The sequence below is a fragment of the Dasypus novemcinctus genome, chromosome 4, assembly GCF_030445035.2.
Source record: "Dasypus novemcinctus isolate mDasNov1 chromosome 4, mDasNov1.1.hap2, whole genome shotgun sequence".
Classification (NCBI taxonomy): Eukaryota; Metazoa; Chordata; class Mammalia; order Cingulata; family Dasypodidae; genus Dasypus; species Dasypus novemcinctus.
In genome coordinates, this window is record NC_080676.1 from 149,762,169 (window position 1) to 149,775,536 (window position 13,368).

At 37.2% G+C, this 13,368-nt stretch overlaps 1 protein-coding gene across 1 annotated transcript; it reads right to left on the reverse strand.

Moving 5' to 3' along the window:
• Positions 1–195: 195 nt before the first annotated feature.
• Positions 196–795, reverse strand: KRTAP27-1 (keratin associated protein 27-1). The gene has a single exon (XM_004468620.2). The coding sequence runs from the start codon at positions 793–795 to the stop codon at positions 196–198; it is 600 nt and encodes a 199-aa protein (XP_004468677.1).
• Between the last annotated feature and the right edge of the window lie 12,573 nt (positions 796–13,368).

Consider the following 13,368-nt stretch of genomic DNA (forward strand, 5'->3'; position numbering starts at 1 on the left):
ATAGTATCCTAGTGATCTAAATAGTTTAAAAACTTTATACCCCAAGTTACCACCAAAGAGATGCCCCAAAGATTTACAAAAATAGCATAAGACACATTCATTTGCTCACAAACACATTTAGAGAAATAAAGATTCCTAAAAATCCCAGAAAACAATTCATCCAAATTAGAATAGATCCTCTCCTCTATGGTTTCTTCACTTACTAGACAAGTGCCAACCACCAGTAACACAGCAAGTTGGTTCATAAGTACTAGAAGAAGATTCCAGGAGTTGTGGTCCAGATGAGACATAGACCAAAGGTGGACAGCCACTGGATTCAGGGTTTTGAATCTGGTATTGATGAGATTCACATTCCAAAGTTTGGCAACTCTTTGACATATAAGTCTTGGATGGGCAATTCCTTGTGAGGTAGCTTTCAGGTTGGCAGCTCCAAACTCTACAGCCTATTTGCTGGTTGCTTCCTAACTGGCATGCTGGGGAAACACACTCCAATGTTGCTGAGGCACCCTCTGATTGGCATGTTGTCCTTTCACAGCACGTGGAATTAGTAGTTGTTTTGACAACTCTGGGGAAGAAGGCACCTTGTGTATAAAGATTCTCCTGCTTACAATTGGTCTGTTGGCAACTGGCAGTTTCATTTACTGTTTCTTGAAAGGTGTCCAGAAGCCATGTTCTGTCATGGAAGCTGCTAGGTAAACAAAATCCATCTTCAGTGCTTACAGGATTAGAACCATGTACGATGGCAGAGAGTGGTGGGGCATTGTAGATGCTCCTGAGTGACTTGCTGTAGGGCATATTGCTAAAACCCTTGATTTCAGTTGGTTGTAAAGAATCAGCATGCTAGGTTTGAGGATTAAATACTTCGCTGGGGAGATTATATACTCAGTAAACTGGGTGTTGGCTTCTGAAACAGCCTCTCTGCTTCATTGCCTATGCTAATTTGAAGGATAACATCTTATTAGCACTTTGTTTAGCTATATTTGAAGATGATGTCTTATTAACAAAGAAGCAAGTCAATTTTGAATTTTCAAAATGGCTTTCATCTTAACCCTAAAGCTGACTCATCAGGCTAGGATTTGTCAAATATGAGTCTCAACATGCCACCCAAGCTAACTTTTTTTTTCCTTAGTCATAATGGCTATCCTTATTTGGAGTGTAAAAAAAGGATGCATGTGGTAAGAGCCAATTGAATTCTTATTAATATTCAGTTCTGGAGTTTTGAGAGATGTCACTTTGGCAGATTGTGATAATATGTTGTCCATGACATTTTCAGTAAGAAGAGGATCCAATTGAGCCCCAACTCATTCAGCAGATTTCCTTGTGTCTCTGGTTTCTAAGGACATGAGCGAACTCTGCAATGGCATTCCTTCTTACTACTATCCTCAAGTACTGGAGGCAGCCATTACCCTATATTCATCTCCCCCTTCTTCTATCATTTCACTCCCCTCACCTTTTTGAAAGTCAAGTTTAAAACTTTCATCTTCATAAAGCTTTTTCCTGATCTCCTCATGTAGGAGTTACTGCTTAGTCCTCTGTATTGCCAATGGATTTTGACCTCCTTATTAGTATAAGTATACTTTACACCAAATACTGTGTTGACTTGGGTTTCTGCTTTGTAAAAATTGATAATTTCTTTATAACAGACTTATTCTGGATATGCTTTCAATTTTTGCTTCTTTATTCTGTGTTTTTTGACTGCAGACAGATGATTAGCTCCTACATTTATCACACTAGCTTGCTGTACTTAGCATGGTTTTATACTCATATCAAAGAGCCTAACAGCACAATTTCTATAATAGTTTACTCTATCTCAGTATGCGACAGTTAGAGCAGAAGCAGGTCCTTTGTACAAGATCCTGGTCTCCTTTTCTTGGGTATAAGGAAATGCAGGAACATTCAGGAGCTTTGAGCAATTCTTTTCTTTCTACAAAGACTTCCTGGGTATGAGAAGGCCTGGGGATATTATTTAGGACAAATTCAAATACATTCAGCTTGATAGGATGCACACTGAATTTTTACAAGCTACCTTTCTAAAACATAAAAGTTATTTGTGATTTTGAATGACAGCTCTTATTTAAATATCACATTTGCCTTCCATATGAACCATATGAAAACCCATTTCATTCTTATGTGTATTCGTATTTACCACTGCACAGGACTTCCACTATAACTTGTAACTCTTCAGCTTAAAAGTCTTAAATCACTTCTCACTGCCCTTAAAATCAGGTCCATTTCCCTTAGCCAGGCCTTCAACAAGATCTAGCTGCTGCCTGTTTTCCTAGCTCCATATGTTGTCATTTCACTGCCCTATATGCTCTGTTCTTACAGGCCCTATTCAGCCTTTTGAGCATCCCAAGCTTCTCCTTGCTTCAGTATTTTGAAGGAACAGGAGTCTGTCTGAATTGTCCCTTCACTGCCCTCCCCTTTTCTCTAGATGGCTCTTCTTCCTTATCTTGTGCATCTCAGCTTAAAAGTTACCTCTGATAGTGGCTCACCTTCATCACCTTATCAGAAAAGGGTTCCACTGTTGGGCATTCTTTTTTTTTTTCCCTGTGTAGAGCACACTTAACTAGTGATGATTTTATTTATGTCTTTGCCATTAGACTGTGAGTTTCAGGAAGGCAGGAAGCATGTCTCCCAATGCTGAGCACAGTACCTGGCTGTCTCATAATAAGATCTCCATACATGCATGTGGAAAAATCAAGAATGAAAGGTATTGAATAAAAACGGATTCCAGTAACAACCAAATATTTGAAGGAATACAGTTTTGAAATCCTGAGATTGAGGTAACAGCTGATTTCCAAGAATTGACAAGGCTATTGTACTTGAGAAAATAAATATGCCCACACCTCTTTGTGATATAAAGAGAACAAAATCACTGAAAAATCCACTTATTAGCATGACAGAAGCTGAGTCAATTGTTTTAAAATAATGTTTGATTGTATGTAGTCATGTTTTAAAAAGTTTTATTACCATTAAAAAAAACAAAACACAACACAAAAACAAAAAACAGTTTTCCCAATGAGCACAGAGTCCTCTTGCCAAACTCTCTGGGCAAAGTTAGGACATTAATAGACCAGCATTCCCAAAATTGTCTCCAACAGACAGCCGACTCACTAACCTCACAATGTTCAGTAAATATTTAGTACTCATGCAGTTCCACATCAGTTCTACATTCACTCCAAACGCTGGATGATTTCATTAGGTCTGTCACTTGTGTTTGAGGCTATTCCAAAGTTCTTTTCTCTTTGGGATGAGGTATTAACTTGCAGAATCTATTTAATTAAGTGCTGAATTAATAGGTGTTTCAGCTTACAGTTTTGATCCAATGAGTAAATACAGATTTAGGCTGATGCTAGTTTTATAGAGGGAGTTCCCTGACTTGTTAGTAGAGACTGACGTATACCAGCACAACTGGTCACCTCAGAAATGTTTTCATGCAGCCTACTAAAAAGCAAACATTAACTTTGCAGGCCCTTGAACAATTTCAGTTATGCAGTATGCTTATCTTCTGGTATTCTTGAGAGGTGGACAGGAATAATTATCTGATTGCTTATGGTGACTGGCTATTCTTCTATAAAGTGGTTGAAAGACAACAAATTCCTAGTCCCTCCTGGTCTTGAAATATTTAAATTATTGCGGGTGTATTAGCACTCCCTAACCACCAGAGAGTGGGATATCGTTTGCTGTGGCAAAGCAATTATATATAAGAATTCTAGATCAGATTGTCAGGCTTTAAAGTCAGGCTCTATTAATATAATTATTAGCTGTAACCTTGAACAATTCCCTTAGGCTTTCTGTGTCTCAATTTCCTCATTTTTAAAATGCAAATGGTAAAACTACCAACTCCATAAGTTTATTTTAAAAATTAAAATAAGATGTTAAATAAAAGATACCAGATTGCCTGGCACATATTGAGTGCTAAACAAATAAAAGTAGCTATTATTTCTGATCAGGTTAAGTATTGTTGTTCAGAAAAAGAACATTCTCAAAGAAATGTGGATCTAGGTTTGATATAATGTATTAAGGAAAAATATAGGCAATACCTTCTTTGTGATTTGGATTATGTTTTTTGTGCCTGTAAATGTTTCATATTCCATTCTTTTAAAGGTTAGATTGTCCTCATCATTCCCATTAGGGATCTATTAAGCTTCTCTCCATATCTTAAGAGTTCAGCACTTGGTGGGGATAAGGTGGAGTCGTTTATATTGCTTTTATATTTAGGTAAATGGCAAACACTTATTCAGCCATATTAAAGTGAAAACAAAATTTAGACTCACACTTAAATAAAATAATTCAGTCCAGTTCATCCTAATTTATTTCCTTTAGCCTAGCTTGTTTTTATCTTACAAACTAAACTAAAGCCAAAAGATCTAAGTTAGTTACAACCCCTCCTCTTCTCTGACCAAGTCATTCATGAAAAAATGTGTAGCAATGGAGGAAGACTAGACCAGGAGTTAAGGGACTTGGCATCTAGCCCTGGTGGTTCCATTAATTCACTGCCTGAAATTTTGAACAAGTACTCTCCTACTCAGGATATCTTATAAGATAATGAGACTGGATAAGAAGTTCTCAAAAGCCCTTTCCAGTTGTCACATTCTCTGATTTTCTATCAGAATGTTGGCGTCATTGAGTTGAAAAGGACATTGAATGGCATTCTTGTCAAGTGTGCCTACTGCTTGAAATCTGTACTTCCATTTAAGGTTATCTAACCTTTTTAAATATTACTCATGAAAATTTTAACAGGACAGACCAAACACCGAAGTTGGTGACTATCAGTTGTCATGCATGCTGATAGAAATCCACAATTTTATAATGGATAATTCTATACTATTTGTGACTTCCGAGAATAAGTGAGAAGTATGTTTTTCAGGCTGAGCACAAATTGGTGTACTTTCAAAAGAGTTTGATGAGGGGAATGACAAACTTCTAGGTAGAAAATGGTGTGAAATAGGTCAAGTGTCATATATACATTCTCAGAAACTGTAAGGCATACAGAAAAAGAGACATATTTTAGACTCTGGATTACTTGAAAAGTATGAAACTATGTTAATAATTATCAATATGTCTAATTTAGTCCTTACATGTCTACATGGTAGGGGATATAAAAATAGTCTCTTGCCAGCTTTCTTTTATTCTAATTATAGATTCTTCCAGAACATGGTAATTCAAAGAACTATATATGATTTTTTTTTGAGAATTTTTCTCTATATATTTGCTTCTTGAGGTAGTTCTTGGCCATTTGCAATTCAATTATGTTAAATTTTAATTCAAGCATCACAAAAAGAAAAACATAAGGAAAATTAGAAGAATGAATCATTTGAGCAATACAGCCCATATATTCCAATGCATTTTTTCATTTGTCTCAATATGAAAGTGTCATGGTTTCTCATCATAATTATAAACTTGTTTTATTCCTTTGTCCAGATGTACTATTCTGGCTTCTATCGTTAACTTTTGGTAAAGTGATATATATGCTTTTGTATAATCCAGAAATGTGAATATGTTTTTGAGTTTTCTCACTTCTCCTATGGACACTGTAATTGAAATAATGTTAATTTAGACCATACTGAATATTTTTTTATGATAATAATATCAAAGTATTGATGACAATTAGTTATCTAAAAAGATTACAATCAGCAAAAAATAATACGTTTGATGTCATTTGCATAATATATCCTGATGACAGTCATCTTAGCTCTAATTCATTCATTTACTTATTTGATAAATGTTCATTGGGTATTTACTACTTGCAAAATCCTCTTAGGCAAGATTCTGTTATATCCTTTGAGAATACAACTGCAACAAATGAACAAAATAGACTTGATTAAAAAAAACTTTTAATGAACTTTAAATTGTTGTGGAAAAGGCAGATCTTAGAAATAGTGATTCTGTCATAAATCCTATACATGTAATACGTGTGTGTAATGGTAGCATAGGATAAAGTAATAATCAACTAATAATTGTGGAATTTACTTTAAAAAGATGTCAGAAGAGATAATATTTAGCTGGGTTTTGAAGGATTAGAGTGATATGGCATCTAGATTGCATGTAGACTCAGCTATGCACAATAAGTTGAGGGAAAGAGAGTAAGTAACTTGGATGGAGTTTATGTTGTTGGAGTGTATGCATGTGGGAGAGTGATGGGAAGAGGAACTGCAGAGAGAGGTTGTAAAGGATCTTTAACAGCAAACTAAGGGGACATTATTTTATTCTATTAGGAATGAGGGTGGTTTTAAGTTTTTACTGAATGTCTCACTTAGGAAAGTTTAGCTACAAATATCAGAAATTGTAATTCTCTATTTCAGCAACTAGAAAATAAGAAAGTTTATTGGCTCACATAAATGGAAGTCCAGAAAATTTGGTCCAGGCTCTCCTCAATACTTTTGTTTTTCCATCTTCCATGTGAAGGTTTAATTTTTGAGTTATATTTAAAACAGATGCAACATTCCATATATGACAAAGTCCAAAGGAAGAAGGAAACCCCACAAGAAGACTTTACAAGAAGCTTCTCCCTATGCCATTCCTTGTTTCCATTGGTTTAAATCAGATCACATGCTCATTCCTGAACCAATAGCTTGGAGTAGGAATGGAAGTGCCTGTCGACTAGCTAGATTCAGTCCTGAAACCTGGAGTATACTCATATTCTTTCATAGGACTGGTTAAGTGAAGATAAGGAGGTACACAAACACAAAATCCAGTCCTCAGTTCTCAAGGGAAGAAGAGAGAAGAGGAAAAGACATTTGTGGGTAGTGAACAAGGGAATATGTACATTCTCAAACACTTCTTCCAATTTATGTGTGTGTGTGTATATGTAACATATGTTTTTTATTAGAGAATTTGTGAGCTTGTAAAAAATCATATATAATGTGCAGAATTCCCAAACATCATCCCTTCACCAACAACTTGCATTGTTGTGGAACATTTGTTACAGATTGTAAGAAAACATCATCAGATTATTACCACTAACTGTGGTCCATAGCTTATATTGGCTATATTTTTTTCCATGCACACCCTATTATTAGCATTATGTATTAGTATTTTACATTTCTTATAGTTCATGAAGGAAAATACATATTTATACTGTTAACTACAGGATATTTTGCAGCACAAGGGTCGCTGTGTTATACAGTCTTATGTCTTATACAGTCTATCAAAGTATACATTCAGTGGCTCTAAATTTCATCACAGAGTTAGGTAATCATTGCCTCCACAAATATCTGAATGTTTTCCTTATCTAAAATAAAAAAAAATCCCACACCCCCTTAATATTGACATTTAGCATTGCTATAGTAACTTCTTTTACATTGATGCAAGACTATTATAATATTGCTGTTATGTATAGGCCATAAATTACAATAATTGTATTTTCCCATATTCTTATATAAAATTTTTAATCTTTTTTAAAAAAGATACATAGCTCACACAAAATGTTATGTTAAAAAATATAAGAGGTTTCTATATATTCTCACTCCCCAACCCCCATCCCACTCTTCCCACATCAACAAACTCTTTCATCAGTGGGGCACATTCATTGCATTTGGTGAATACATTTTGGAACACTAATACACAGCATGGATTACAGTTTACGTTGTAGTTTACACTCTCTCCCAGTCCATTCGGTGGATTATGACAGGATATAAAAGGTCCTGCATCTGACCCTGCAATATCATTTAGGACAAATCCAAGTCCCAAAAAAGCCTCCATATCATACCTCTTCTTCCCTCTCCCTGCCTTCAGCAACTCCTGTGGTCACTATCTCCACATCAATGATATACTTTCTTCCATTACTAGAGTCACAGTAGCTCTAAAGTAGAATACCAGTAAGTCCACTCCAATCCATATTGTATTCCTCCATCCTGTGGACCCTGGGATGGTGATGTTCACTCCACCTCTAAACCAAGAGGGGGCTTGGATCCCACATGGCTGATGGAAGTGATTCTCCTGCTTGCAGTTGTAGATTCAGTTCCTTAATGTGGTGGTTGACCTTTCTCATCTCTCTGTTAGATAACCTGAGTAAGTCCAATGAACCAGCGAGTAGGTTTTGCAACTCTGCTGAGGCTCAGGGTCCAGCAGGCACATGAACAGTCCAGAGATTTAAGTCTCTTGAGCATACACCAACCCAGCACCAACCACAGGTTCAGTAAAAGTGACAGAAGAAACATGTGTAGAGAGGTTACATCTGAGTCCAACTCTATCACACTCAGAAGCATAAATACCAAAGTAGAGCCCACTGGCAAGGCACTGGACTACAGAGCCATCTGCCATGACTGTAGGACCTGGGTGTCTCCGTAGCCCTCCAGAGCACCAGTACCTGGGGTTGTATCAACTTTGGCTGTTGAAGATCCTGCTGAGATGTGCATAAGTACGACCTGTCTGATGACCTCCTGACTCATTTTGAAGTCTCTAAGACACATAAATTGATTTGTTTTTACCATTTCCTCCTTTTCTTCAAGGTCTTTTTTTAGTTGCATCACCAGCTGGTGCTTGGTAAATAGTAATCTCCTGGTGCCAGGGAGGCTCATCCCCAGGAGTCATGTCCCATGCTGGGGGGAAGGTAATGCATTTATATGCTGTGTTTGGCTAAGAGATTGGCCATATTTGAGTAACATGGAGGCTCTCAGGAGGTAACTTTTAGGCACTCTGCAACTCTAGGCCTAGTTGAAATTTCATGCACACAGGTTCATAAGCATAGTCATCAGTATCCAGGACCCATCATTGGACCATCCTTCATCACTGGTCTTTTTCCTTGCACTTGGGAGATCATTGCTGCTCCATTGGGGAGTGTAATAGAGTTCCCCAGCACTCCGTCTGTTGTCATATGTAACTCTATCCACTATGTCAATACCCAATGAATATCCAAACATATTTATAAACCCTATGTGCATGCCCTGGAGAACTCTCTCCCACCCATGCATACCCCATCAATCACACCCCACATCAGTGCTCCTTCCCTGCCATAGTTGAACCCCTTTGTGATCCAAAACTTCTTCAAAAATGAAGCCTAATATATTGCCAAATTCGATTAGTAGGAAAATGAAATGATAATGATAGGATTAAAGATTAGAAATAGAATACATACTAATTTAGAAAAATTAAAATAAAGTAAAAAATAAATTGGGGTATTAAAAAATAAAAAAAATCATAAAACTTAGCTTTTGACATTTTGTCTTTTATCACTGTAAGAGGTATTGCCCTGTATGTACAGTGGCAAGGCAAACTTTTCCACTTTTTCCTCAGTGTTTACATCTTTTTCTAATATTTTAAATTTTGTCTTCTAAAAAGTTTTAGATCACAGTAAAGTTACATATGCAATATAGGGGGCTCCCATATACCCAACATCAAATGATTTTCCCACTTCCCCAGCAATGATCTTTTTACCTGTGGATGTTACATTTGCTGCAACTGCTATACAAATATTGAAACATAGCTACCAGCCATGGTTCCATTATGGTTTACTTTATGGTTTATAGTTTAGACCATACACTTTAAAAAATTTTTGGTTACATTATGGTTTACACTTTAGACTATACATTTTTATAAATTTTTGGTGAAATTTAACATGGCCTGTATTCATCATTGCATGATCATGCAGAACACTTCCATTGTCCCCCAGTTACCTCCTCTTCCGTATATTCTATTCCTCTCTCCTCCTCCCCTTGGGGCCCACAGTGAAAACCAAGCTTCACTGCTTGAAGGACAAGATTCATAGATACTTGCAACAATGCTGAGGGCTTGACACACTAGTCTGTCCTCCAACATCGGGAGACACACATGTTCTTGAGAAACACCCTCCCCTCTGAGAACATCAGGCCTTCTCAGGATAGAGGTATAACACCATCCTGCTTATTGTATGGGTCTCCACCCACTGATATAACACACTCTGACAAGATGAGCACTCACACACTCCCTAGAAGCCTGCCCTGGTGAAGTCTGTGCCAGTTGCCCCCCTTCAAACACCTTAAACCAGTAATGCTTACTTATTATATTTCCTAAAGAGTTTTCTCAACATTATAGTTTCAACCTCATACTCAACAATATCCCATGTTCACCTGCTCCTCCCCAACCCTTCCCCCAATTCCTTGGACCATTTGACCCATCTTCCCAACCCTAACCCAAGCCTGCAAAGTCAAACCCAATAGTATCCCTATACCCCTGTCTTATACCTTCACTGCACAACTACTTACCTCCACTTTATAAAAGATTTCACCCTTGTGGGCATCAGCTCACAACCTTCCTCTCCCCTCATATTTCCTGTAAACTTATCTCTCAGGAATGAACCTCCCTGGCGCTGCGGGATTAATATGGAGAAACACAGGTCTTATGGTCATGGCAGATGGCTCTGTAGTCCAGTGCCTTGTCAGTGGGCCCTACTTTGGAATTTGTGCTCCTGAATGTGATGGAGTTGGACTCAGATGTGACCTCTCTACACATGCTTCTTCTGTCACTTTTACTGAACCTGTGGTTGGTGCTGGGGCTGGTGTATGCCCAGGGGACTTAAATCTCTGGACTGTCCATGTGCCAGCTGGGCCCTGAGCTGCAGAGAGTTGCAACACCTACCTTTGGTTCGTTGACTTGCCCAGGTCTGTTGATGAGAAGGTGAGAATGGTCAACCAGCACACTAGGGAATTGAGAGAGTCTACAACTGCAAGCAGGAGAATCACTTCCATCAACCATGTGAGATCTAAGCCCCCTCTCAACTTAGAGGTGAAGTGGGCATCACCATTCCAGGATCCACAGGATGGAGGAATGCTGGCATTCTACTATAGAGCTGTTGTGACTCTAGCAATGGAACAAATTGTATCATTGTTGTGGAGTGGTGGCCATGGGAGTTGCTGAAGGCAGAGAGAGAGGGAAGAAGAAGTATAATATGGGGCATTTTCAGGACTTGGAGTGGTCCTGAATATATTGCAGGAAATGATGCAGGACATTGTATATCCTGTCATAACCCACTGCATGGACTGGGGGAGAGTGTGACCTATAATGTAAACTATGGTCCATGCAGTGTGGCAGTGCTCCAGAGTCTATTCAACAAATGCAATGAATGTGCCTTACTGATTAAAGGGGATGTTGATGTGGGAGGAGCAGGTGGGGTAGGGAGTGGGGTATATGGGCACCTCTTATATTTTTTAATGTAATGGTTTGTGTGATCTATTTATCTTTTAAAAAAGATAATAATAAAAAATAAATAAGTAAGTAAATAAAAAAGAAATGCTACTGATTTTTGTGCATTGATCTTATAACCTGCTCCTTTACTGAACTCATTTATAAGTTTCAGAACCTTTGTTGTTGATTTCTCAGGACTTTCTATGTATAAGATCATGTTATCTGCAAATAGTGAAATTTTGACTTCTTTTCCAATTTGGATGCCTTTTATAACTGTTTGCCTCACTGCTCAAGCAAGTACTTCTAACACAATGTTAAATAGGAGGGGTGATAGTTGGCATCCTTGTCAAGTTCCTGATTTTAGAGGGAAAGATTTTAGGATTTTACCATTGTAAATGATGTTACCCATGGGTTTTTCATATATACTCTTTATCATGTTCAGAAAGTTTGCTTCTATTCCTATCCTTTGCAGTGTTTTTATCAGGAAAGCTTTTTCTGCATCAATAGATATGATATGTGATTTTTTTCCCTTCAATCTGTTAATGAGGTGTATTACATTGATTGATTTTCTTATGTTAAACCATCCTTGCATACCTGGAATGAAACCCACTTAGTCATGGTGTATAATTCATTTGATGTGTGTGTTGTTGAATATGATTAACAAGTATTTTTTTTTTTGAAGATTTTAACATCTAGGTTCATTAGAGAGATTGGTCTGTAATTTTCCTTTCTTGTGGTGTCTTTGGCTTTGTTATTAGGGTAATGTTGGCATCATAGAATAAGTTAGGAAATGTTCCTTCTATTTCAATTTTTTGGAAAAGTTGAAGCAAGAGTGGTGTTAGTTCTTCCCAGAATGTTTGATAGATTCAATTGTGAAGCCATTTGTCTGGGGCTCTTCTTATTTGAGAAGTTTTTAATGACCAATTCTATCTCTTTACTTGTGATTGGTTTGTTGAGATAATCAATCTCTTCTTTCATCAATGTAGGCTGTATATGTTAATTAGGTCCAGCTCCTCTAATGTTTTGTTCAAAGTCTTTGCTTCTTTATTGATTCTCTGTTGAGATGCTCTGTCCAATGGTGATAGTGATGTATTAAAATCCCCTAATATAATTAAAGAGGCATCTATTCCTTCACTTAGTTTTTCCAGTGTTTGCCTCACATATTTGGAAGCACCCTGGTTAGGCACATAAATGTTTGTGATTGTTATTTCTTCTTGAAAGATTACCCCTTTTACTAATATGTAATGTCCATCTTTGTCTCTCCCAATAGTTTTGCATTTAAAGTCTATTTTGTCTAACATTATTAGCCTTTTTTTGGTTATTATTAGCCTGTAAGATGGTTTTCCAGTCGCTCACTTTCAATCTTCTTGAGTCCCTGGGTCTAAGATGATTTTCTGGTAGACAGCATATAGATGGGTCATATTTCCTTATCCATTATGCCAATTTGTGTTTCTTGATAGGTAAGTTTAATCCACTAGCATTCAGTGTTATTACTCTCAAGGAATTACTTACATTAACCATATTTTCTTTGGATTTGTGTATGTCATATATTGTTTTTATTTCTCTTTTTGTCTTTTTAGTTGTTACACTCTCCTTCAACTCCATCTCTCCTGATTTTTTTCTTTCATCCTGAAGAACTCCCTTTAATATTTCTTGAAGGTCAGCTTTCTTATTGACATACTCTCTTAGTTTCTGTTTATTTGTGAATATTTTAGACTCTCCATCATTTTTAAATGCCAGGTTTGCTGGATAGAGTAGTCTTGGCTGGAAATTTTTTTCTTTTATTCCTTGACTATGTTATACCACTGCCTCCTTGCCTCTATGGTTTCAGATGAGAATTCAGCACTTAATCTTTGAGCTTCCCTTGTATGTGCCAGTTCTCTTTTCCTCTTTTCTCTTGCTGCCTTCAGCATTTTCTCTTTGTCTTGAGCATGGGGTAATTTGACAAGTATGTGCCCTGGAGTATGCCTGTTGGGATTTCTACTGTTTGGGGTGCACTGTGCTTCCTGGATATGTACATCCATCTCCCTCAGTAGGTTTGGGAAGGTTTCAGACATTATTTCCTCCAACAACCCTTCTGTCCCCTTTCCCTTCTCTTCTCCTTCTGGGATACCTATAATGCATATATTTGTGCATTTTGTGTTGTCATTCAAATTCCTAAGTCCCTGCTGGATTTTTTCTATCTTTTAATCTATCAGTTCTACTATCTGTTTGATTTCAGATGCACTGTCTTCCACATCACTAATTCTTTCCTCTGCCTCT

Coding starts and splice junctions, on each gene's coding strand:
- KRTAP27-1 (XM_004468620.2), bottom strand. CDS start 795: ATGCCCTACAGCAAGTCACTCAGGAGCATCTACAATGCCCCACCACTC.